The sequence below is a fragment of the Neltuma alba genome, unplaced genomic scaffold, assembly GCF_004799145.2.
Source record: "Neltuma alba isolate B1F8T4 unplaced genomic scaffold, ASM479914v2 tig00011015_pilon, whole genome shotgun sequence".
Taxonomy (NCBI): domain Eukaryota; kingdom Viridiplantae; phylum Streptophyta; class Magnoliopsida; order Fabales; family Fabaceae; genus Neltuma; species Neltuma alba.
The window spans coordinates 20,527-47,078 of record NW_021635768.1 but is presented as its reverse complement, the minus strand read 5'-3'; the positions used below and the strand labels follow the sequence as shown (position 1 = coordinate 47,078).

The 26,552-nt window shown below is 34.1% G+C and overlaps 3 protein-coding genes across 5 annotated transcripts; 2 read left to right on the top strand and 1 right to left on the bottom strand.

Moving 5' to 3' along the window:
• On the top strand, positions 1-6,926 carry LOC114760734 (T-complex protein 1 subunit zeta 1). The gene is made up of 15 exons (XM_028950025.1): positions 1-224; positions 321-384; positions 1,316-1,451; positions 1,847-1,998; positions 2,137-2,184; positions 2,273-2,365; positions 3,467-3,573; positions 3,717-3,831; positions 3,970-4,056; positions 4,221-4,425; positions 5,098-5,192; positions 5,877-5,945; positions 6,031-6,138; positions 6,218-6,336; positions 6,589-6,926. The coding sequence occupies exons 1-15, from the start codon at positions 91-93 to the stop codon at positions 6,662-6,664; spliced, it is 1,608 nt and encodes a 535-aa protein (XP_028805858.1). The 5' UTR covers positions 1-90; the 3' UTR covers positions 6,665-6,926.
• A 1,463-nt stretch (positions 6,927-8,389) lies between these two features.
• Positions 8,390-10,710, bottom strand: LOC114760743 (uncharacterized protein DDB_G0275933-like). Of its 3 annotated transcripts, none has more exons than XM_028950036.1 (3): positions 10,573-10,710; positions 10,108-10,255; positions 8,390-8,708 (listed from the first exon to the last, which is right to left on the bottom strand). In XM_028950036.1, exons 1-3 carry the CDS (start codon positions 10,625-10,627, stop codon positions 8,630-8,632), a joined length of 282 nt encoding a protein of 93 aa, XP_028805869.1. In that variant the 5' UTR covers positions 10,628-10,710; the 3' UTR covers positions 8,390-8,629. The 3 variants fall into 3 exon arrangements, with proteins under 3 accessions (XP_028805869.1, XP_028805870.1, XP_028805868.1); XM_028950037.1 differs by having other exon boundaries at positions 8,606-8,688; XM_028950035.1 differs by lacking the exon at positions 8,390-8,708 and adding an exon at positions 8,715-8,974.
• Positions 10,711-17,331: 6,621 nt separating this feature from the next.
• Positions 17,332-24,676, top strand: LOC114760740 (ultraviolet-B receptor UVR8). The gene is made up of 11 exons (XM_028950033.1): positions 17,332-17,463; positions 17,551-17,695; positions 17,856-17,966; positions 18,083-18,143; positions 19,405-19,523; positions 21,015-21,100; positions 21,239-21,440; positions 22,103-22,156; positions 22,452-22,565; positions 24,003-24,059; positions 24,166-24,676. The coding sequence occupies exons 1-11, from the start codon at positions 17,435-17,437 to the stop codon at positions 24,367-24,369; spliced, it is 1,182 nt and encodes a 393-aa protein (XP_028805866.1). The 5' UTR covers positions 17,332-17,434; the 3' UTR covers positions 24,370-24,676.
• The last annotated feature ends 1,876 nt before the right edge of the window (positions 24,677-26,552 follow it).

Below are 26,552 nucleotides of genomic sequence, written 5' to 3'. Positions count from 1 at the left end.
GGTTTGCTTCTGTGGTTTCGTTCGGTAAACTGTTTCTCTCTCTCTGCACTTCTCACTTCTCAGTGCGTGTGGTTCACCTTCGCTGGAAACATGTCCCTGCGAGTGCTGAACCCTAATGCCGAGGTGCTTAACAAATCGGCGGCATTGCACATGAACATCAATGCCGCCAAGGGCTTGCAGGATGTCCTCAAGACCAACCTCGGTCCCAAAGGAACCATCAAAATGTACTGCCACTGTTTCCCTTACTTTTGTCCTTTGATTCGATGCTTCTTCTTTTACTTGTTTTAGTTCACATCATTGCAACGTCTCTCTTGAATCAGGTTGGTTGGTGGGGCTGGGGACATTAAGCTCACTAAAGACGGGAACACTCTCTTGAAAGAAATGGTGAGTTCGTTCGATATTCTCTGGGAGTTCTGTTGCTACTTGCTGCCTGTTAATATGATGACGTCTTACCTTTTCGATCTAATATTATGAGGAGGCGGCAGTATATTGATCTGTTTTTAGTGTTTTCTGTGCTCACCCGCCTCTCCTTGAGTGCGTTTAGAACTAATTTATTAATTTAAGTACTTGTTTTTGGTGTTGGGGCTTCCGATGAATAAGTGTTGGTCTTACAAGACATACTATGTGGTTCTTGAAGTTGTCCAATAGTAATGGGCATAGATCTCATGTATAATTTTTATGTTTGTCTCTCTCCCACCCACCCTTTATATTTTCTGCTCGGTTTTTGTTGAAGCAAATGAAGTCCTGGGAATTGTAGGCGTTGAAGATTTGAATGGAGGACTTTTTGTTTACACCTTTTCGAATGATATATTTCATGCGGTTTGATATTGGCCTTATCATTGATTCTTTATAACTATTACATCCACTGATGTGGTGGGGAGTTACACGCTCAACCCTAAGGTTTTTTCAAATATTCTATGTTTATTGGATGAATTTTTTATAGGATTGGCTAACCTTTGTTAGTAGGAGTCTAAATATTGATAACTAGGAAGCATGTATACCGAAACAAACACGCAATGAAACATGGACATAAGAACAACAAAACTTAACGTGTTTATGACTTTATGCATGTGTGACATGAAGGTTTGTGTCTAATTTAAGTGTCTGACTTGTCTTTACTTTATAGATTAAAAATTAATGTAAATAATTCTTCTTGCTGGAAAGTTACATGGAAACGAGAAATGCAAAAACTGTATTAACTTAAGTTTCCTCTCAGTTTTGACCTCTACCAAGCATGGCTGAAAAGTTGTTGCCACTTACATGTTGCTGAATTTTTAATCCTCTATATAAATTTTTCCTTCATTTATTGGAACAGCAAATTCAAAACCCAACAGCAATCATGATTGCTAGGACAGCTGTTGCCCAAGATGACATTAGTGGAGATGGCACAACTTCTACTGTGATCTTTATTGGGGAACTTATGAAACAATCAGAGCGTTATATAGATGAAGGTCAGTGATCATATGCCCATATTTCAACTGCTGAGTGGCAAAGAAGTTTGAGTATTTAAGTCCTGATCTAGTATTCTAGTTCAAGCTTTTCTCTCTTAAGCTTGTGTCTCTATCCGTGCAAGTCTAGCAGTTGCACCCCCACTATGTGTCTGTTACTTCCTTGCAGGAAAGACACGTCTTTATCTTCTAGGTTCTTGTAGATTCTTTACTTCCCGCTGAAGGCCAGGGTTCCCTAAAATTTTTAGGCTTTCGTGGGAGTTTTCCTTCTCCAGCCCGACTATTGGATAGCAATGGCCTCTAGATCTTCCCAATTCTCAGAGTAGATGATGAACATTTTAATTGTTTGTATTCTATAGCCTTGAAACCTGTATGCATGAGATATATGATTATTCCAGGTATGCATCCGCGTGTTTTGGTTGATGGTTTTGAGATTGCAAAAAGAGCAACTCTACAATTCCTTGAAAAATTTAAGACTCCTGTTGTGATGGGTGATGAGCCTGACAAAGAGATTCTCAGGATGGTTGCAAGAACAACCCTTAGGACAAAGGTATCGTATTTTATTTTAGTTTGTTCTAATGGAAAACTGGTTTTACTTCAGTAATACTGACAATGAACAAACAAGTGCTGGATATATGATTTACTCAGCTTGTATTCTATTTCTTTTCTATGTTTTCCTTTTTGGCAGTTATATGAGGCACTAGCTGATCAATTGACTGATATAGTCGTTAATTCGGTGAGTATTATTGGAGATGGTGGCATTTATATGTGGTCTACCTTTAATTACAATTTGTTGTGGCATGACTTTTCTTTTCGCACTGCAGGTTCTATGCATCCGGAAGCCTGAGGAAGCAATTGATTTGTTTATGGTGGAGATTATGCACATGAGGCACAAGTTTGATGTAGACACACGCTTGGTATGTTTAGTATATTCATTAATCTGTACTGAGTTTTTTATTTGTTTAATGTTCAATTGACTTGGTTTTGCCCATGGCATGCAGAATTGTTTGTGTTTTGTGTGTATGGCTTATGCTAAGGCTAAATGCTTGTTTTTTAATGGGTAGTTATTGCTTTTAGTTGCAGCTTTGTTTTAGTATTCGGCCTAAGTGTTGTCTTTTTTTCTTTTATTTTTATTTTAAATGAGTGTGTCTTCTGGATATTCTGAGGGAATGAGAGACTGGCCCTGCACTTCTGCCTATTCAACATTTTGATGTAACACACACACACACACTCTCAGATCTAATGCACCAGAGGCGATTTTGGGGAGAATGATAAAAACAGAGAGAGATTATGGGGGAAGAGTGCAGAAACAAAGAAGAATGGAGGGAGAAACAGAAACAAAAGTGAGAAATAGCCAGAATGGAGGGAGAGTGAACCGAATTTGAAGGGAGGGAGAGACAGACGCAGGGAGGGGGAGAGAGATCACATAATAATATTCATTCATCAAAGTCTTTCTTTACATGAGTTACATGAAGGCTATTTATAGAAGCTACTGCTAAGGTTTCCTTCTTATGAAGGTAACATTAAAACAAAATAAAATATTAGGTTCCTTTTGCTGAAGCAAACATCCCACTTGCAGCCCTCCTTGACCATATAATGGTTAACAAACCACTTGCTAAATAAAGTAAAAACAGGAAGTAATAATATAAAAGTAAGATAGATTTCCTTCTTTAGGTTTCCTCAAAATATATCATTTTTATATTCCATCACTTTTGCGCTGATTTTTTTTTTTAAAAATCCCTCAATTTTCTCAAGAGTTCTTTTATCTTTCAAAGAAATAAATCCTTGACCACTCAGTTTTTTACATTTTGCCTGAGTGGCGTATACTGTAGGATTTCTCTTCGCTTCAATTGCATTTCAACTACTTCACATGAATGCTGTCAATTTCACATGCATCTAGTTGAATTCTAATTCGATTTTGATAATGCTGAATTCATTTGTTTAGTTTATGTCTTGCATGCATTAAATACTCTTAATCTTTTGATTTTAATTATTCAGTTCACTCATGGTTTTTCTAGGTTGAGGGTCTTGTTCTTGATCATGGTTCTAGGCACCCTGATATGAAGCGGCGTGCGGAGAATTGTTATATATTGACGTGCAATGTGTCTTTGGAGTATGATAAGAGGTAAATCTGGGAAACTTTGTTAACATGAGAAGAAGTATATATCTGTTGTAAGATGTTTTACTTTTTATCAGACCCTTGTGAGTTTGTCACATCTGTTGGATATAGTTTGTTAGCATAATGATGTTGAAACTTTTTCCTGCCAGTGAAATAAATGCAGGTTTTTTCTACTCAAATGCTGAACAAAGAGAGAATATGGTTGCAGCTGAAAGGCGCCAGGTTGATGAAAAAGTTAAAAAAATTATTGAACTGAAAAATAAGGTAGGTAAAAGATATTCTTTTAGAATGATCGTTATGCACTTTACACTCGATGGTTGTATGTTGTTTTGTTAGAGAGCATTATAGTAATTTTATCTCTGTACATTTCTCACGTTGCCTCCATACGCATAACAAATGCAGGTATGTTCTGGTAATGATAGCAACTTTGTTGTCATCAATCAGAAAGGAATTGATCCTCCATCACTGGACCTTCTTGCCAGGGCAGGGGTATGGCACATACTATTATGTTTTTCTCTGTATTTATGCTATTTCTTATATTGTCACGTGAAAAAATTTTTCAGTACTTTGTGCATAACTTGCTTTTAAAATATGATCATGTGTTGGATATATAGCTGGATTATTAATGTTCTTTGTCTGGTGGGTTTCTTCAGATAATTGCCCTTCGGAGGGCAAAGAGGAGAAACATGGAGAGATTGGTTTTGGCTTGTGGAGGAGAGGCTGTTAACTCTGTAGATGATTTGACTCCTGAATGTCTTGGTTGGGCGGGATTGGTGTATGAGCATGTCCTTGGTGAAGAAAAATATACATTTGTAGAGAATGTGAAGAATCCTCATTCATGTACAATCTTGATTAAAGGTAAATGGTAAATATATTTTGTTTTTGAAACCAAATTAGGTGCTTCTCATAGGATTTTAGTTAGCTTTTTAAACCATATTAGATCACCTGATTTAATTGGTAAATGGTTCAGCTAGCTGGCCAACTGCTTCTGTTGTTATGCATCCACCACCTTGCTTGAGAATTGGTTAACAATCTGGCTGGTTCAACCAAGTAGACCTTAAACTGACACGAACTATCCATGTTCCAAGACCACCATCCAGGACAAGCTTAGTTGGATGGTGCACAAACTTGGGAATTTTGGGTGACGTGTAAGTTGGTGCAGAAAGATTTGAAACCCACGAGATATGGATTGTCGAGGTGGCCTGCTGCTTCTCCTAGTGAGAATCATGGAGACCAGTGAACTTGAATGAACATTTTATTGAAGTATAATTAACCGTAACCTAAGTTACTAAATATTAATCTACCTTATTAAAATAAACACCATGTAAAATATACATTGGTTATTGACTGTATATAGATCTGTTTGGGCTGTTTGATCTCTGAACCATGAACCTCATCTCCTAACTAGATCAATGATTGAGTCAGGATTATGACAGTCTTTTCCAAGGATATTTCCTGTACATTGTGTATTTTATCACTTCATTTCTGTTGGGTTGACGAGATTATCTTCACTGCTATTGTAATGGGCAGGTCCCAATGACCATACTATTGCTCAGATTAAAGATGCTGTTCGTGATGGTTTGAGAGCAGTGAAGAATACCATAGAAGATGAAGCTGTTGTCTTAGTGAGTATAAGTTTATGATGAATTATTACAAAAGCGTCTTAATGAATTTTTAGGGTCTGATGCATATTCCTGTCATTTTATCAAGTGACTCCATTGTTTGTTCTGATTTGAGCTTACTGTTGTAAGTTGCGGACAGAATGGTTAAACCTTAATTCTGAGACCTAAATTTTTACGTTGGATGAGTTGCCCCGAAGATGACAATATTGGTTGGGAAATCTTTGTATAAACAAACATGAGATCCTGAAATTCAGTTTTACTATGATTTTATGGGTTATTCCTTATTACACTTATGATCTAAGGAGAGGAAGATTGATGTGGAATCTGAAGCTGGCTTATCTTCAACTGAGTTATAGGCGTAGCAGAAAGCGGACTAGGAAATAATGTACTGGTTTTATTGAGATAAATTGAAACTTGTTGAAATAGTTTACTAAATGTATTTGCCAGAGTTGTAAGTATCAGAGCTATGCTGGATCAGATCCGTTCATCTATTTTTTAGAAGTCAATAGTGAGCACAAGCAATACCAGTCCTACTACCGACCTTCTTCACTAGTGTGGTCTTGAAAATTGTTGATTAATATATCCTCAATTCAGAACCACGGCTTGCATCTTTTACTGTTATGGTACTTGTGAAATATTGTTATGGTGTTCCTGGGACTTACATTGGATTTTCTCACCTTTGTTCAGGGGGCTGGTGCATTTGAAGTTGCTGCCAGGCAATATCTAGTGAATGAAGTTAAGAAAACAATTCAAGGGGTAATAGGAATTTTTCATTTGTTTCCCTCTTGATTTGTAATTTTCTCTTACCTATTCTGAGAAAGATTTATAAAACTTGAAACAGCGTGCACAACTTGGTGTTGAGGCTTTTGCTGATGCTCTTCTTGTGGTGCCTAAGACTCTTGCTGACAACTCAGGACTTGACACCCAAGATGTGATCATTGCTCTTACGGTACGCAGCATCAATACATTTCATTATGCAAATTTCACAACAGAATGGTGTTGTTATACAATCTTTGAATTTTTTGCAGGGAGAACATGACAGAGGAAATGTGGTGGGATTGAATCAACACACAGGAGAACCAATAGACCCCCAAATGGAGGGCATTTTTGACAACTACTCTGTGAAGCGCCAAATCATAAACTCAGGGTATAATATCTGGACCTTAATATCTGGCAATCAATGCCTTTTCTCTTTCTATATATACACAAAAGCATCAGGGGAAGAAAGATTTATAGGACTTTGTTACTAATTTTGCCTGCCTTAGCTTTGTTTTTAGTCTTGGTATAATTGTGTCCGTTATCCACATCACCTTACACTGTAATCCTCAAATTTAATTAAGGAGGGCAACTACCTTCTTATAATGTTTCTGTTACATGCTTGCTTTGTTATGATCTACAGGCCAGTGATTGCTTCTCAATTACTATTGGTGGATGAAGTGATTAGAGCGGGCCGCAATATGAGAAAGCCTGCTTGAGGGGAGGCAACAATTTGCTCTGGTACTTGCCCTGAAAGTGAACCGGAGTGCTTTTCTTGCTCTAATTGCTTTATTTGCCCTTTATTTTTATTCCTCGTGGACATCGTAATATATATGTGTTGCGGGTGAATTTTGGTTCATCATGCGTTTTGAAATATACAATCAGTGATTTTTGTAGATTATGTAGCTGTATTGTGCTTAACAAATATTACCCCTTTATACATGTTTACTGGTTGAAAATAGACTCAATTTTTGAACTCTTTGCATCATAGTCAAGCGAGCCCTTGTGCGCGGAGGGACGGTTAATTTCATCCCGGGGCTGTGTTACGACCAACAAAGTGTCTTTGCTAACTTTTGTTTATCTAATGAGTTATTCCCTCCTACCTATTTATAAGACCTTGTTGACTACTTCCCTATAATTAAGTAAATTAGTTAAAATCACTAAAGTTTTACGCCTTCTCAAAATTTATCTTTGGTTTTGTTTATTAGGGAGGGAGGGAGGGAGGGAGGGATAACGAAAGAGATATTCAAGCGGCGGTTTTGATAGTGTTTAAAGTGTTTCATTAAAATTTGAAGTATTAAAAACTAATGGATAAGATTTTATTAATAGGATTGGAAGGGCTGAAAGAAAATCAGAGAGTTTACCTTTCAAGGGCTGGCAAAAAGGGAGAGTGACAACCAGATTATCACTAAATTTGATTTATTTTTTTTGGGGTGTTGAAACATAGAGAACATGAGTACTAAATTTGGAAATTTAAGATGTGACAGGTTTTAATTTAGTATTAACTAGGCTTTTATTTGTCATCCTCTAGCAAATGTTACAATTTTTACCGAAATTATTCCTATACAATAATGTTTTGTCATTAAAATGTCAACATAATAATCAAGAAGTTAAAACAGCTGCTAACAGTTCTTGTGGCGCCGAGGAACGGGAAATTGTGCGACGTACTAGGCGCGCCTCTTGTTATGCGATGTGCTTAGGAAACAAATAACCAATTAACAACCTATATTACGCGATGTGTCAAGAGATGTTTGGGTAACTTCAAAAATGTTTTTAAAGAACATTTTTTTAAAATCGAGATTAATTCCTCTATATATTAAGTACACTGTAAAAATATTTCAAAATCATAGTTTTATTTCTATCCAAATATTTTTTACATTACATCGTGTGGGCACCAACCTTTCAATTGTATACACAAGATGAATTGATGAACTACTTAAATTGGAGGTCATTGATGATACCACACTTTATTTAACCCCAAAATATAATAAACTATAAAACAGTTTAAGTTTAGCATCATATTAAAGATAGATTAGTACATTTGGTGCTGGTAAAAAAAAAAAAAAGATTTGTACATTTGGTAAATGATCAAATGACGTGTTTTTAGAAAACAGTATACTTTGTTACGATCTGCTACTCTCAAGGTGCTTTAGTGTCAGTTTGCATAAAATTAAGAACGCAATGAGTTAAATTCTGCGGAGTTCAAAACTTGGAAACAAAGACGACAAGTTTCCGGTGTGGCTTCTACGCGAGAGATACCCTACAAGGCTCCTTACCAATTTACCCACTGATTTATCTCGATCTCAACATATTGGTTTACTAATTTTTTGACACTGTACCGTTGTAATGGAGCAAAGCAGCCCATTTAGAGTCAGAAACGCAAAATACGATCTCGTTCTTCACTACCAAATAACCCAAATTGAATTCCTCAACAATCTCAGGTGGCGAGTAAAAATCCATGCCATAAATCTGCAAAATTCGTACAAGTTTTTCTTCATTTAGTACAAAACTCGAAGAAAATTCAAGCGTGTGGATCCACTGAGATGATGAAGGGCTCATTCTACATTTCTGAAGAACTAGAATGTAAGAGTCATCCATTGATGACACGTTTTTGGCGGATGCTTTGTGGAACAATTGTAGAAACAGTTGCTCAATGATTAGGCCAATCCCCAATGAAATCAAATCTATATTCTTGCAGAGCCTTCACTGCTGTGCTGTAGAATGTATTCTTTCTTCATTTCCTCTAAAACAGCATCATTAGTGCTGGGAAAAGAACAAAAAATTTGAAAAAGAAAAAGGAAATCAACTCCACATCCATAGTCACCCTGAAGCATTACACTAAAAGCAATTGATAAGAACAGTCTCAAAAGAAACAAATATACCATATCCTAAATTTCTGATTTTAGGATGGTGACATTGATTATTATTTCACTTTCTCGGTTGGCCATATAACTCTGAACCAATCTAGTCCTTCTAGTATCAGCGACACTATCTTTGATTCTTCTCTCATTTTAGGATTCTGGTGAGTGCTGCACAGAGGACAGTGGTTAGAGAAGATTGGTTGGATTCCCTTTAGTCTGGACTCAGGAGTGAGTTGGGAGGTTTATTGTCAGCCATATGAGATCGGCGACTGATATTGGAAACTATATCCAAAAACATTGCCTTGACTGGCAAGTGACTGTGGCATTTTCCTCAAGAAACATTTACTTTATGAATGAGGCTGGGAAGACTATTACTTACATCCGAAAGGGTAGGATGTTAATCTTTGCAAGTTTGGTTACTCATTCTAGTCCATGGAAAATAAGATCTAACATATAACTGGTGTATAGCAATAAGATCAATAATCTTGATATTTTCAATCAATAAGAAATAAATAGCAATGATAATTAACTTGAAACCTTGATCTCACGTGTGTGTGTCTCTTTGTGTATGGTCTTTGAACACTACTTTTCTCCTTACATCTTCCATAAAAGCAACTATATTTATTGACAACTATGGCATTCAGTGGATTTCCATAATAAAGTTATGTAAGCAAATTTAGGGTCAACATGTTATGCCGAAACAAAATGGAATGGTAGTCAGCTTATATATCTTGGAGCAGAAATACTGAAAACTTGTATATATGAACCTAACTCATTGTTGCACGTATGAAAGGGTAAGCCTAGTTATGTCTTTTCATTTGCCTTGTAGTAGAAGTTCTAAGAGATATTCCCCAAAGCAAAGGCAGCCAAAAATGAGGTGGGGGCAATCAATCCTCAGTATACTCGATGGGATGGTTTCCTTAAAAATACAAGGTGCAAAAGGAGAGAAGTTATATATACAATTTATCCCACAACAGCTGTACAGAAAACAAAGAGCCTTAAAATATCTCCATTCCTCCAAAACCAATACCAAAAGCGCCCATGCAATAAGCGCAAATATAATTTTTCTTAATGTTAGAAGTTTGGCCAGTTAGAACATAAATAATCAACAATGTCAATTTGAAACACCACCTTAATCTTGTAATTGCTGAACTAACGGCCTACCCGATTTCACTGACATATCAAACTCCGATTTCATCACTTGCCTTCCAAAATTGAATTTCATTTTTCAAGAACCTGTTTTTGTTGTAAGAATCAAAGCTTTTAATTAAAAGCCTGATGAACATAATAACAGAACTTACAATCGATGAAGACAATCATTCAATTCTTTAGCTTGTTTGCGGCATTGCCAAACAACTGAAATCGTTCTCCCTGAAGCACATTGAGCATATTTTGCGGTGTAATGATCACATTCCTTTAGTGCCTTCTGCTTCATTTTGCTGCGTAAAGCTGGCAAATTGTTGATACAGGAAATCATCAACACACTTATAAATGATAACTGAAGAGTACAGTTGCACAGCAAAGTCAAATTTTCACGTGCCTTCTCACGTCACAAGAATTTTATGTTGAATTCAGTAAAAAAAGCACCCAAAACCAATGTGCGGTGTAATTGCATTGATACAACTTTCAATTTTTCCAGGTAAGAACAAGGTAAAATGTGAAAAACCCCGAAACCCGTGCATCTCTGAATTCGTAATAATTTCATGACAACTTCCTCAGTAACCAAATAGTGGTTTAGGGTTTAAAAAACACGACTAGTGCAGTACCTTCTTCAACTTTTTTCTTGACGTGATTATCGCGCGCCTCTTGTACGAAACCCATTACGCTTGAGAGAATAATCCGAGAGCTTGAAACGATTCAGTGCTCCTTGATATCGAGTGTCTGAAAAGTGGGACGCCTCGTGTTGCTGGGTTTGTCTGTGAGTCTGAGAGGTGTTTGGCAAAACCAAAACTAGGTTTCAGAATCACTTTTCCGCAAAACGAGGTAACCTCCTCCACATATTTACTTCGTAATCCGTAAAAGTACTTCTGAAACCATGGTTTGGTTTCTATCCAAACACCCCCTGAGGCAAGGAGCTATTACTAGGAAAAGGGGAAAATATAAAATATATATATAATTCTACTTATTTTAATTAAAATATTTTATGTTTATTAAATGTATTAAATAATTATATGATGAGTATAAAACTGTTATTTTGGTTATAATTAATGTTTTTTCTTACAGGCTTAATTATATATTTAGTCTTTTAATTATATAAAGAGTTTCAATTTGATCTCTTAACTTTAAAAAGTATACTTTTAGTTATTTAATCCTAAAATTATTAACAAAAATGATAATATTAATATCTTAAATGCTGATAAAATATTCTCAAATATTAATATAGTAAGTTTAATTTTTAGAACAAGCATTATTATTATAAATAATTATCGTTTAAGTCTAATGATTTTAGGATTAAAGAACCAAATATATGTTTTTTAAAGTTAATTGATAAACCAAAATCTTGTATAAAGTTAAATGACTAAATGTATATTTTACTTTTTCTTATATTATCTCTTTCAACAACACAATCAATAAGGTATTTGTGAAGGGAAAAAATTCAATGTGTTAATCTTTTCCATAATTGTGCAAACAAAAAATTGACTCATATCTATGACTACAAAAATACTACTGCATATAGTACTAAGATCTATTTTACAATGCAAAATCTTATATTAAAAATCGAAAATAATATTTTAGAAAGTAATTTATATGAAGGATTAAGGGGAGTACAAAATTGTTATAACTTTGCAGAATAAGTTAGAAAAAATATTCTCAATGCAACCTAACAATACTGGAATAACATTTAATATTATTTTGATAAATGTATTAAAAAAATTAGGAGTTTTACTAACATAGACAAGTATCTCATTTATTATGTGGCTGAACAAAAAATGTTCATGCAACAAAGGCAAAGTGAGGAACTCCTCTTGTATTATTTATAGGACAGAAAAAATATATTTTTTATTCTATTTATGGGGTATTGAGAAATTTTTTTATATAATATATAATTTTATCTTTTATTTATTTTTTTGTCAATTTTTATCCCTCATTTATTATTGTGTTAACTTTGTTTATATGAGATGTAATATATATTAAATATAGATAAAATAAAAAATTTATTAAATTTTAAATAAAAGTTAATAAAATTTAATTTTTTTTAATCTATGTAAAAATATAAAAAGCAACTTATAAATAGGGGTGAAGCCATTACAGTGGAGGGCTTGCCGTGGCATTCTCTCTGATGTTTTCTTCGGTGAAACGCGTCAAATATATACTCTTCTTCTTGTTGACCGAAAATGTATCCTCCTCTTCATCTTATTCATGGGGCATACTCAACATGTTTTATCCAAATTTTTTTAAAAAGAAAACATTAAATAGTTATGTGTTTTCACTATAAAAAATTACGACCAAATTAGTGATAAAGAAATGTAGTCCTTTTTTTTTAGTGAAAAAAATGTAGTCCTTGAGTCAAATGTAAAAGATAGTAGTTGGGATTGACCTAATTCAATCAATTTAAAAATTTCAAAAAAATAAAAGAAAAAAGAGAAAATGACAATAAAATACTACTTGAATTCCAAAAAAACAAATAAGGCACCTGAATAAGCAAAATGACAAATAGGGCACTGGGTACCAATCTGGAATTCATATTTTGGCCCAAAAGACCAAAATGCCCTGATGAAATGCGGGAAGACAGACGCTGAAAGTGAGAGAAAGGAGAGAGGAAGACCGACGCAGTGAGAGAAAGGAGAGAGGAAGACCGACGCTGATGAAATGCGGGAAGAAGGAAAGAAGAATGTTGGAAATGCTATTATCTTACTCCTTCGCATCACCATTTTGTAGAGATTGTTGATTTTGGTTGTGGGAAAAAGGATTTGTAGTGTGAGAGGGAGTGAACCGAAGCGGAAATCAGAAAACAATGGCAAGCAATTACGTAACATAACTGTTGTCATATGCCTGCTAGTTTTTGGTAAATCCCACTACGTGAATGGTAAATTTCACTATACATGTAGTTAATTATGAAAGTTAATAGTTCAATGTTTATTGTGATGTACTTCAAATGCACGTTCACTGAATGATTTATTTATGCTTATAAGTTGCCTTTCTGGTGAAAACAGGTTTACAAAACCCATTGAAGAAGTAGTCACTTTCACTATAAAAGTTGTAAATCCCAGTATATGTTTTGTAAAATTCAACGTGAAATTTTATTGGTTTTTACAAACAAGTTGCCCATTCATTGAAAACTGGTTGCAAAAGCCATTTAAGAAGTGGTCATTTTCACTATAAAAATTGTAAATATCACTGTGTGTTTTGTAAAATTCAGTGTGAAATTTTATTGATTTTTAGAAACAAGTTGCTCATCCCCTGAAAAGAGGTTGCAAAACTCATTTAAGAAGTGATAATTTTCACTACAAAAGTTGTAAATATCACTCTATGTTTTGTAAAATTCAGTATGGAATTTTATTGGTTTTTAGAAACAAGTTACCCATCCCCTGAAAACTGGTTGCAAAAGCCATTTAAGAAGTGGTCATTTTCACTATAAAAGTTGTAAATATTACTGTGTGTTTTGTAAAATTCAGTTTGGAATTTTATTGGTTTTTAGAAACAAGTTGTCCATCCCCTGAAAACTGATTGCAAAAGCCATTTAAGAAGTGGTCATTTTCACTATAGTGGTTGTAAATTTCACTATACATGTAGTTAATTATGAATTTTACAAAATACATATTGTGATTTACAACTTTTGTAGTGAAAGTGACTACTTTGTTAATGGGTTTTGCAACATGTTTTCAGGAGATAAACAACTTGTTTGTAAAAACTAATAAAATTTCACGTTGAATTTTACAAAACATATACTGGGATTTACAACTTTTATAGTGAAAGTAACTACTTCTTTAATGGGTTTTGTAAACCTGTTTTCACCGGAAAGGCAACTTATAAGCATAAATAAATCATTCAGTGAACGTGCATTTGAAGTACGTCACAATAAACATTGAACTATTAACTTTCATAATTAACTACATGTATAGTGAAATTTACCATTCACGTAGTGGGATTTACCAAAAACCAGCAGGCATATGACAGCAGTTACGTTACGTAATTGCTTGCCATTGTTTTCTGATTTTCGCTTCATCTTTCCCACAAGTTCATCTTTCCACAGCTTCACATTCTCTGAAAATGGTTTTATGCGAAGAACAGAGACAGAACCAAAATTTTTTAGAGAAATGCTAGGCAATAACATTTTAAGCTGTGGGAACCCATCGAAAATCAGCGTCTTCCTCTCTCCTTCCTCTCTTCTTCCCGATTTCATCAGCGTCTTCCTCCTCTCTCCTTCCCGTATTTCATCAGTGTCTTCCTCTCTCCTTCCTCTCACTTTCAGACAGGGCATTTTGGTCTTTTGGCCAAAAATCTGAATTCCAAATTGGTACTCAGTCCCCTATATGTCATTTTGCTTATTCAGGTGCCTTATTTGTCTTTTTGAAATTCAGGTGGTATTTTATTGTCATTTTCCCAAGAAAAAATCCAAAAAAAATAACTGTTAAATTTCAAAATTCTAAATCAAGAATTACTACAAAAATGCATTATCATTTACTTTTTGAGTGTAGTCATTTTTTTTACCAATATAATAATTTGATTTAGAATTTTGAAACTTAACATTTATTTTTTTGAGATTTTTTCAAAATCAAGTTCCAACATTTTATTTGTATTATACTCAAGATTAATTATCCTTCCCGTATAATTGGATATTTTTTTATTTTCTTATCTAATTCGGCGCATGAAATGAATTAATAATTAAAAAAGAGTTAAGTTCCAATTTTATTTCTGAATTTTTTTTATTTAAGAGTACTGAACATTTAACAGCTTTTTTGAGTTTAGTACTCCTCCGGTCCTAATTATAAGACCTAATTAACTTATTTGAGGAGATTAAGGAAGTAAGTTAAGTTGGTTATTTATAATAAATAAGTGTTGTCATTCCTAAAATATCCTTGCTAATTAAGTATATTGGCTAAAACTATCATTATTAGAAGGATTATCTTGGAAAAAAATACATAAATATAAGAGACAAAATGGATTGGGTCTTATAATTAGGACCAAATAAAAAGTCAAATTGGGTCTTATAATAAGGACCGGAGGAGTATTATCTTAAAAATTTTAAATCATTGTAAGTTTGTAACTTTGTCTCTCGCTATCAAACATGTGAATGGTTAATGTATTTATTTTAATGATTAATATTAATTTTTTTAATAAAAGAAGACAAAATTGTTATTACTTTAAAAAAAAATTTGGCCATTATGATTTTAAAATTTTAGATAATATTAAATTTCAAAATTTTTGTGCACATTAATCCATTAAAAAATGGGAAAATTTCAATTAAGGACAGCAGAAGATAATTTATATCAGTCAACCCCGAAAACATTCTGAAATATCATTGCAGGACTAAGGGACCAAAATGAAATTAAAACTAAGAGCAAGATTACAATTATACCCCTCACTTTTATTTTTTTTAAAAATAAATATTAATGGATGCAATTGTTCCGGCCACTGGAGGTCAAAGGTCCGGCCACCAGCGCTCAGGTGGCCACCATCGCAGGTTGGACCTCCGGTGGCCAGAGTTTTTTTTAAACTTTTAAACAAGGTGGCCAAGAGAAGGTTTGAACCCATAACTTCTTGGCACACCGAAAGTGATGTAATCACCAAGCCAAGCAAGCCATTCAATCATATGATGCAAATAAAAATATATATAAAAAACAAACACAACTATCCAAGTATAAGTTAACAAGTGAAATTAGACGATTTACAAGTAAAATTCAGCAATTTACAACAAAAATTAGGCAATTTACAAATAACATAATAAAATTCACAATCCCAAATGCAAGTGTTTAAGTGCAAATGAGCAAGTGAAATTTGAAGATTTACAACAAAAGTTTATAGATTTACAACTCAAATTTAGCTATTCATAAGACACACAAAAGGATTCACAATCCAAAATATAAGTGTTTGAGTATAAGTAAACAAGTCAAATTCGACAATTTACAAGTGAAATTCAGTAATTTACAACAAAAATTTGACAATTTACAAATAACATAATAGAATTCACAATCCAAAATACAGGTGTTTAAGTATAAGTTAGCAAGTGAAATTTGAAGATTTACAACAAAAGTTTGTGGATTTACAAATGAAATTCGATAATTTTACTTGCTCATTTACACTTAAACACTTGCATTTGGGGTTGTGAATTCTATTATGTTATTTGTAAATTACCTAATTTTTATTGTAAATCGTTGAATTTCACTTGTAAATCGTCGAATTTTACTTGTAAATTATCGAATTTCACTTGTAAATTCATAAACTTTTGTTGTAAATTTTCAAATTTCACTTGCTCATTTACACTTAAGCACTTGTATTTAGGGTTGTGAATTCCATTATGTTATTTGTAAATTGCCAAATTTTTATTGTAAATTGCTAAATTTCACTTGTAAGTTATCTAATTTCACTTGTAAATTGTCGAATTTTACTTGTAAATTCATAAACTTTTGTTGTAAATCTTCAAATTTCACTTGTTCATTTACACTTAAACACTTGTATTTGGGGTTGTGAATTCTATTATGTTATTTGTAAATTGCCAAATTTTTGTTGTGAATTGCTGAATTTCACTTGTTCATTTATACTCAAACACTTACATTTTGGATTATAAATTCTTTTGTGTTTTTTGTGAATAGCTAAATTTGGGCTGTAAATTCATAAATTTTTGTTGTAAATGTTCAAATTTTACTTACTCATTTGTACTTAAACGCTTGTATTTGGGATTGTGAATTTTATTATGTTATGTTATTTGTAAATTGCTTAATTTTTGTTGTAAATCACTGAATTTCACTTGTAAATCGTCTAATTTTACTTATTCACTTATATTTGGACAATTACGTTTGTTTTCTTATATATGTTTTTATTTGCATCATATAATTGAATGGTTTATTTGGTTTGGTGGTTACATTACTTTTGGTGTGCTAAGGGGTTATGGGTTCAAACCTTTGCTTGGCCACTTTTTTTTTATATAAAAAAAAAACTCTAACCACCAGAGCTATAATAATGGCTATCAGAGGTTTAGCCTCCGACGGCGGCCATCGGAGCGCCGATAGCCGAACCTCCGACCTCCGGTGGCTAGAACAGTTGCGTCCATTAATATTTATTTTTTTAAAAAATAAAGTGAGGGGTATTATTGTAATCTTATTCTTAGTTTTAATTTCAATTTGATTCCTTGATCCTACAATGATATTTCAGAATGTTTTAAGATTCACTGGTATAAATTCTCTTCTACGGACCTTGACTGGAATTCTCCCTTGAAAAATTGAAGACCTTGTTTTGGGAAAAGCGTTGCATTGAGTGACGTGGCTGTGACAGACGACCGTCCCTATGCGACGACATCGTTTAAGGTCAAGACCCACGTTTCTCATTTCCACTCACGCGTGCTCCCACATCCTATTCGCTGTCATTGAGTGCGCCTTCGGTTCGCAGCTCACACGCTCACCCAACACTGCCCAGAAAGCTTCCTTTCTGCTCTCTTCAGCTACACTCCCTAGTCTCTCTCTCTCTCTCATGGCTCCCGATTCCGCAATCATTGCTTGGTTGTGCCCCCGTGCTTTGCATGCTTGTACTTTTCTGGTTATGCATGCGTAACAGTTGTTTACTCCGATATTTTTTCCCCCTTTCAGGGGCTCTGGGGAAGATGGCCAATTAGGAATCGGCAACAATGAAGAGAAAGAATGGGTCTGCGTTGTCAGAGCTCTCGAGTCCCATAATGTCCGCTCGGTCGTTGCGGGTAGTAGAAACTCTTTAGCCATATGTGAAGACGGCAAGGTTTTTTTCTTTTCCCTTGTTCTTCCATGTTTGCTATATTCTGCTTTGCTCCAATCTTGGATACGCACAAAGCTTGATTGCCTCTGAGAAGGCGTTTCTGAAAATTTGTTATCACGGTGTCTGAGTTTATTTTGTTGAACTTGGGGTGTATTTTATGTAGTTATTTACGTGGGGCTGGAACCAGAGAGGAACACTCGGACACCCTCCTGAAACCAAAACTGAAAATATTCCCAGCCAGGTCAAAGCACTTGCCAATGTTAAAATTGTTCAGGTATTCTGTTATTATCGTTACCTTGTTTTAATTAACTGGATATATGAACCTTGTGTAATGGTGTTTTACAATTATTATTGGTGTAATTAACTTGTGGGTTTCTTTTCGGATGACAGGCGGCGATTGGTGGGTGGCACTGTCTGGCTGTTGATGATCAAGGCCGAGCTTACGCCTGGGGTATTCTATATCATCTGTATGATGTGTGTGTGTGGGATTTTTTTTTGGGGCGGGGGGGTGGTGAGAATACACGGGATTGTAAATTTTGTGATCCATGAGTCTATATGATGATAACTACATTTCTTATACATCGACACTTTAAGCGCATAAGCTTAAGAGGCTTAGTGTGGAGGATTTACACCCTCAGGGAAGCTGACATAATTATTTCATGGATTAAGGATTTGGGAGGAATTATAGGGTTTTAATCTGGCATGTCCCTAGAGACACAAAGACACAGTTTTAAATGCTGGCTTGGTGTGGGATAGAACCTTTTGTTTCATAGAAGTTTAATTAGGTATATCCTTCTGATGGAATTTCTTTTCTTCTCCCTTCTTTCTCCTCGGTTTGCTTCTATTATTCCACCATGTATTGAGTTTCTCATCTTTTCTGTTCCCCTTTCTTTTGTTGAATAAAGTGTTAGACAAAATTGATTGTGGATTAAATAAAAGTTCTTTGGAATTTAAAAAAAATGTATATATAAATTTGAAGATGGGAGAATGCATTTCGTTGTTTTGCTTTTAGCTTTTCAAGACTAAGAAAGTGTCAATGAAATTTTATGTATGAAGCATGGTGATCAAACGCTGTTGTCTGTTTATTATTCTCAAGCAAGTACCGCAAGCTGCTCCCATTCAGAAAGTATAAGGTGGTGGTTTTATTAAATCTAGCAATTACAGAAAAAATAGTACTTCCAGATTACAGCGGGGACTGTGGCTTTTGAGGGTCTAGCCTCTCCCCAAGGCTGCTTTGATCACCATGCATTCAGTTCTTTAAACCCAACAAAATATTTAGCATAAAATCAAGCAATATGCCTTGTAATTACCTCAATCATTTCCCGGAGGTCAAACAATTAGATTCCTGTCTTTTCTCCACTGTTTTCTCCCCTCAATTGGTCCGAGTCAATTTGTTAATTCCCTGGTTAATTCCTTTTCTGGATTGTTTCATAATTTAGTTTACTTCCCTGCCTTACTATAAACCTTAGCCACAATCTAGGGTTCATGACACAGACACTTTAAAAAAAATTGGAGTTATGTCCATATTCAACGTGCTAGAGTTATACATCTATATTTGACACAATGAATGCTTCAAGTTTCACTTAGACAGTTTGGATTTTTTTTTTCCCCCATGAGGTGTCTGTATCATATTATATGCTATATCTGCATCAATGTCTATGTTTTATACTTTTATATTATATATTCAATACATTGAATATCATTGGTTTCAGGTGGAAATGAATATGGGCAATGTGGTGAAGAACCTGAGCGGAAGGACGACACTGGTAGACCTTTAAGGAGAGATATAGTGATCCCTCAGCGCTGTGCCCCTAAACTTGTTGTTCGTCAGGTAACTTCAACATGTCAATGCCGTTGGTGTTGGCTGAGTCCCATGTGGAAAGGAACAGTCCTCTTTCTTTCTGAGGGTAGTATAGTTCTGTGTATTGCATTTCGTAGTCAATAATTATGTATATTTCTTAGATTACCTAACTTAATACTGTTATATTCCTTAGGTGTTTAAGTTGCTCGTTGTTTAACACAGTAAAGAAAATTTTTTCTTGTTTTCTTAGACAACAATGAATGTATAGCCAGTGTTGTCAATGATATTCTCCATAGCAGAATCACATGGCATAAATGGGACCTGCCACCATAGAACTGCTATGACATGGCAGCACATGTGTGGCTTCCACCATATGAAATTAAGAGCCTGTTTAGTTCGATTACATGAAAGGAGATCACATGTAATCCTAATCCAATCCCACGTTTCCAATGTTTGGTTGATCCAAGGTAATATAATAGGTATTACATTATAGCATCATCATTCCCTTAAACTCTGTAATAGGAATTACCTTAAAAAACCTATGTAATCTCCATTACCACTACCCTGAATCCACTCTTGACTTTTCTGCCCTTCATCCTCGTCATTGTGTGGCTACATCCTGGGAAACACATCAGCTGCAATCTTCACTTGCGTTCTTCTGCTAACGACGACACCGCATCGTCTAAATCAGAGTCATGACCTCAACCTCCTTGCGTGCTTCTCATCCATGGATAATTTGCTCAAATTTGAAGACCACAATTGTTATTCCAAGTCCAAAGCCACGAGGGAAAGGTTGTGAAGAGTTTGCTCAAGCCTATGTAATCCTTGCGTGCTTCTCATCCATGAGCATGCTTCTTGTTGGTTCCTTTATATTGCAAATCTAAAGAGCTGTTTCCTATTCCAAATAGCAACTATTGCTGTTTTGTGATGCCGACAGTGGACAAAAGGAGGAGGCCGCCGACGGTGGACAAAGGGAGGAGGGTGATGGGCTGAGGGAAGAGGGTTTTCTTGGCTAGGGATAATTTTGTCCTTACACTCTTATTTAATTTTAATTAAATTAAAAAAAATGAATTCCATTGTATAGCATACCAAACACATTCATGTAATCCATGTTGCGTTACATTCCATTCCCTTTCATTACATTACATCCCATTACAACAAATTCAATGAACCAGACGGGCCATAAGTGAAGATCCAATCATCATGCTATTTGTGAGTTATATGAATCAAAATGTTCGTTTAAGGCTCTTAAGAATAGTAGTTGCACATTTAGTACGCAGTATCATTGGAATAGTGTGAATAAGATTTGAGATGCGTTAGCATTATCTGATAATGTCAGTCTTTCCTTCAGAGTAAATTATAACAAAAGTTTATTGTATTGTATGGTTGAATGGGTGCATTTATCAGGATTAGCATCGTAACTTCTTCATTTCTATCTTTATTAGCACGTTTTTCACATATACTGTGTCCTGGCTTTTGCTGGACTGGTGTCTGACGTTATTCCTGATCGCTTGGGCTCAGGTAGCTGCAGGAGGAACTCACTCAGTTGTCCTTACAAAAAATGGGCAAGTTTGGACTTGGGGTCAGCCATGGCCACCTGGTGACATGTAAATATTCTATAAAACATGGCTATATATATATATATATATATTTTACTCATCTTATTTCACTTACTTCTCTGCAGTTTCTGCAATTAATAGTCTATCTCGTGTACTAACTTCTAAACTTTTTGCTTAACCTTGTAGAAAACAGATTTCTGTACCTGTTCGGGTGCAAGGTCTTGAAAATGTTAGGCTCATTGCTGTCGGGGCATTTCATAATTTGGCTCTTCAAGAGGATGGCACGTTATGGGCTTGGGGTAACAATGAATATGGACAACTTGGTACTGGAGATACCCAACCGAGATCACAACCTATTCCTGTCCAAGGGCTTTCTGGACTTACTCTGGTTTGTGTTTCATCCTGAAAAATCTTGTTGATTTTATATTTTTTTTCTTTAATTGCTATGTCTCTTGTGGATTTAGAATTTATTGTTTTTGGATACTTGTAATGCCCAAACCAATCTTTATGAAGTCATATCCACTTACAAGGGTTGGGGCTCAGTTGATGAGGGTTTTTAGGGATAAACATTATCAACAGAACCCTTTTGTATATTCTGTTCTCCCTTGCAGACTGAGGATTTTATATGGGATATGCTGTAGCATGACCAACACATTGAGAAAGTGCCATGCTTTGGTACTTAATAATGGGGGGTACTGCTCTCGACAGTTGGTAAAGCTAAAGCAATATGAATAATGTCTTGTTGAAATGTAGGGTTGAAATATGATATCTACTTGGCATGTCGAAAGAACTATGATGTTCCTCTTGAATAAACTTAGATATCAAATGTATGCACACACCAATGTTAGTAATATGTGTGGCCGCAAATCAATGCAGGAAAGTCCTGTCAAAAGTCTTTCCCCCCCAATGCAAATTTGATCCATATGGTTCTTTCTTAACCTGAATACTCTGGTTAACTGCTGATTGCTGACCTTGAAGTATTTGCTTTTATCAATCTTCATATATAAAACATCTTACTAATTTGTTTTCCTTGTCTGTTTGCAATCTTAGGTAGATATTGCGGCTGGTGGATGGCACTCAACTGCATTGACAGTTGAAGGAGAGGTGATCCTTGTTTTGGCCTCTTTGGAATTTATTAGTTTAAGTTTTTTGGTTACCAGAAGCCTTAACAAAGACATTGAATAGCTGTAAACAATCAATGAAGATAGAAGATGCTTAAGACATCTATTCTTGTATAATTTTTTTCTTTTTATCATGGAACTAAGACATGTTGGATTTGCATAATGCATTGCTGGAAAATGCACGCAATCAGAATATCAATGTGTTAAAGTGGATATTGGATTTGTAACCAGAAAATCAATGACAATGAACTGTAAGTTTACCATATTCTTTACTGCAGGTATATGGCTGGGGAAGGGGGGAACATGGCAGGCTTGGATTTGGTGATAATGACAAGAGCAGTAAAATGGTGCCCCAAAAGGTTCAGCTTTTGGCTGGGGAAGATATTGTACAGGTACTATCTGCATAATGCCACTATCCCGACTCCATAGGCTTTAAAAGTACTCATTAAAATATGAAATCGGAATCCAACTTGATAAGCTGATAAAGATGAAGGAAAATCTCTACTGGAATATGAGCAAGAACCTTAGGGTCTGTTTGGCTTAATGGAAGGGAAGGGAGAGGAGGGATTTTAATGGAGGGAATAGAAAGTGAGGGAATGGGAGAGATTTTAATATTACCTCATTTGGATTTATCAGGAGGGAAGGAAAGAGATAGATTTTAATATTACTTTGTTTGGTTTAGGGAAGATAGGGAGGAAAAATATTTTTATATGGACAATTTTATCCTTGTTCTATTTTAGTTGTTTTTATATTCCTACTTTCATAATGTTTAATAAAATATAATAATAAATTACGTTTATTATATAAAAGTATAATTTATAAGTTATAATCATGCTTCGAGTATACATACCATAATAATTATAATACATATGTAATAATAACTAAATATATATATTATATACTCGCGCAACTCATTGAATGGCACTGTTAGTTAACAATTTTTACTTAACATTGGGTGAGATGAGACAAGGAAGAAAGGCGAAAGGATAGGATGAGAATATTAAAAGCAGCCATAGACAATTTAATCAAAAGAAGATAACAGCATATATTTTCCCTCCAAATCCCCCTAGTTTTGGAGGGAAGGGTTGTGAGGGGAGAGGAGGGAAAACTTTATGAAATTTGCCCTCCCCTCCTACAAATTTTGGGTTGCCAAACAAGAGAAAATGAGCAAAATCCCTCTCCCTCCTTCTCCTTCCCTCCAAATCCCTCTTACCAAACGCACCTTTAGACTCATACAACTGATTAAACCCGAGGAGAATCTCCAATGATAAAAACAAATATTGATTTAATTTCCAGATTATTTCTACATGCTGTCATCCTCAATATTTATAGACAGAAAAATGACTCATGAGTCCCTAAAATTCTGACCCACTAACACGTGACTTAGGAAACGGAAAATAACAGACCTAAAAATGTGCAGAAAATAATGCTTGACTAGTAAGTGATTATTAATTATTAATTAATATATTAAATTCAAATTAATTAATTTCCACCAATTAACAGTGCACGTGACTTCTTAATTGGTACTCTCGTTCAGTTTAAAATTATCATAGGCTGTCGGACTGTTTGTCTAACCTGTTTCATTTGCCATAGTTCAACCTTTTTGGTGGTGTTCTAGTTCTTTCCACACCTCCGCAGAGTTGCCTTGATCCAATTGGCCCAGAGCCTAATTTGAGTGATTTCTTTATGTTTCACCATGGAGAGATATCATTGTGATCCGTATTAACTGAATCGTGAATTTACAATTTCAGAAGCGCTGTGTACCAGTTACTTTGGGTTAAACGTCCTTTCAACCTGAGATGAAATTTGATTTGGTGGTTTGTGGTCAGGTTTCCTGTGGAGGGACTCATTCAGTTGCTCTAACCCGTGATGGGCGAATATTTTCTGTAAGTACTGTTAATATTATCTCTTTATTTCACCGCTTTCTCAGGAACATATCTTGATACTTTTAAGAGCTCAAGTTCTTGTGTTAATGGTCTTAACTGCTTACAGTTTGGTCGTGGTGACCATGGCCGTCTTGGTTATGGGAGGAAAGTGACTACTGGTCAACCAATGGAAGTGCCCATTGACATTCCACCCCCGCAGAATGTACGTGAAAATGCAGCCGAGGGACGGTGGATAGCCAAACTGGTCGCTTGTGGTGGTCGTCATACTCTGGCAATAGCGGAATGGAAAGCAGATGAATCTACTGACTGACTGACTGAAAACTACAAATGGCAAGCAGGTCAAGTTGATAATTTTAAATAGAAGCTATGCTCTAGTGCCAAAATGTCCTGTCCTTGGATATGTCTCTTGTGAACAGATTATTCATCAAAATAGGAAGGACAATCTGGGTGGACTTTCTGACATGTGATAATAAATATAAGCCGTGTTTGTGGTTCCATTTTCAGCTGCCTAAACGAGTTTCCCACACTTATTAAAGTGTTTGGATTACCCTAAAAGCACTTCTTAAAAAAAGTGCTTTCAGCTTTTTATATTCGGTTGAGATAAAATTCTCCTCACATGTTTACTTCAAACAACATAAAATTACTTTTGAAAAGTTAGTCCTGAAGACACGGAGCTCCTATTCTGGTTTTCACTTGTTTGGTTGAAAAAATGATACCAGCATTTGTTCATTAATCCAAGGGAGAATGGTATATAAGAGTGTGATAATATATAGGTTTATGTCTTATTTCCAAATAAATTTATCGATTTATTTTTGTGAGAACATCGTAACACCAGTGGTGTTAATTGTTAACAAAGAGGATTTGAGTTGTTACATGTCAGAATGCTTGATATACGGCCAAAAGAAAATGGGGCAAATTTTTAAAAAAGGCCGTGAAATTAGAAAAATTACGTATAGGCACTGGCTCACAAAATTTGTTGTCAAAATATATACTATTATTGTCAAAACCTGTACTCATATTGTCATGGGTCCCAATTTGTAATTCTAATTTCACGGTCTTTTTTTGTGATTTTCTCAAGAAAATTTCTGTCTTGTCTATAATTTTCTTAGTCAATGATTTGTCTTCATTACATTTTTAAAAAATTAATGATTTAAGATTTATTTTTTATTCTATTTTTCATTTGAGATCTCAACTTTGTGCTTTTTCTTAACTAATTTATTATTTTAGTACTGATCAAAGGCCAACTTTTGAATAATTGAAATCTATGATAATCAGATAACCATGATTTTACTACATAACCATATCTTTCTTTCTTGATAAACAACGCATAGATAAGAAAATCAAAATCATAATTTTTAAAATAATGAAGAATAATGGAAAACCAATTTGGAGGTTCTTATGAGTTATCTTAGTTTTGAATTAGGTTTTTTTTTTTTTTTTAAACGGGTCCCTTAACTTTGTCTCCTTAGATCTGTTAGTTCCTACAATTCAAAAGTGGCTCGCATGTGTTTTTCCATAATATCCAAAATTATATAACTTCAAAAATAATATTAAAAATTATTATTAGAGTAAAATATTCTAACCTCCCTTACATTTTATCCTAATTACACGAACCTCTTTTTTATTTTGAAAACATACAATTTAATCTAAACTATTAATTCCGCTAAGAACATTTTATGAAGATATTTTTTAATTAAAATTTATATTAAAATTACTTTTATTTACTAATTTATCCTTCATAATATTAAATCCCTAAATTTTGGTTAAAAAGTTTTGAAAAATTTAAATTTTTTCCTTTTTCTTAATTCTTTTTATTTTTAAAATCAACTATTTAATATTTTTATCATATTGGGATAGAAAATTAAATAATTTAGTTAATGTAAACATAAAAAAACTTGAATGGAAATTTAATTATTTTTTAAATAAATATATAATTGAATAAATAAGTTAGAAATGTTTCTAACAAAATTTTTATTTAAAAATTTTAAATTATGAATTTAAATAATTTTTATAATCTCTAAAACTTAGATAATTTAGATTATATGATGAAAAGAATATTTATTTAATATATTTTGTAGCCATTTAGAAAGAAACTTAAATAAATAATTTTAATATTTATGATGAAAAATTAAAATAAAATTTCATAATATAATCAAAATTAATAAATTTTATTATATATTAAAAATTTTGAAAATGCATGTATTAAAATTATTTTTTTTGTATCAACAATTTTTTTGGCAAATATAAATGTTTAAAGAACTTTTATATTAAGGAGGGGTATTTGAGTCAAAACAAAAGTTTAAAAATCAAATTTAACAGTCAACTAACAATTGGATGGATGAAAATAAAATCTCAAATGTACAAGAGAGGTTTATGTAACATACATTTTATTTTGAATGGAGGTTTATATATATTTTCAAGACAGATAAAAGATTTTTGCAATTTTAATAAAACAGAAGGGTAATTAGTGTATTTCACTATTATTATTATTAT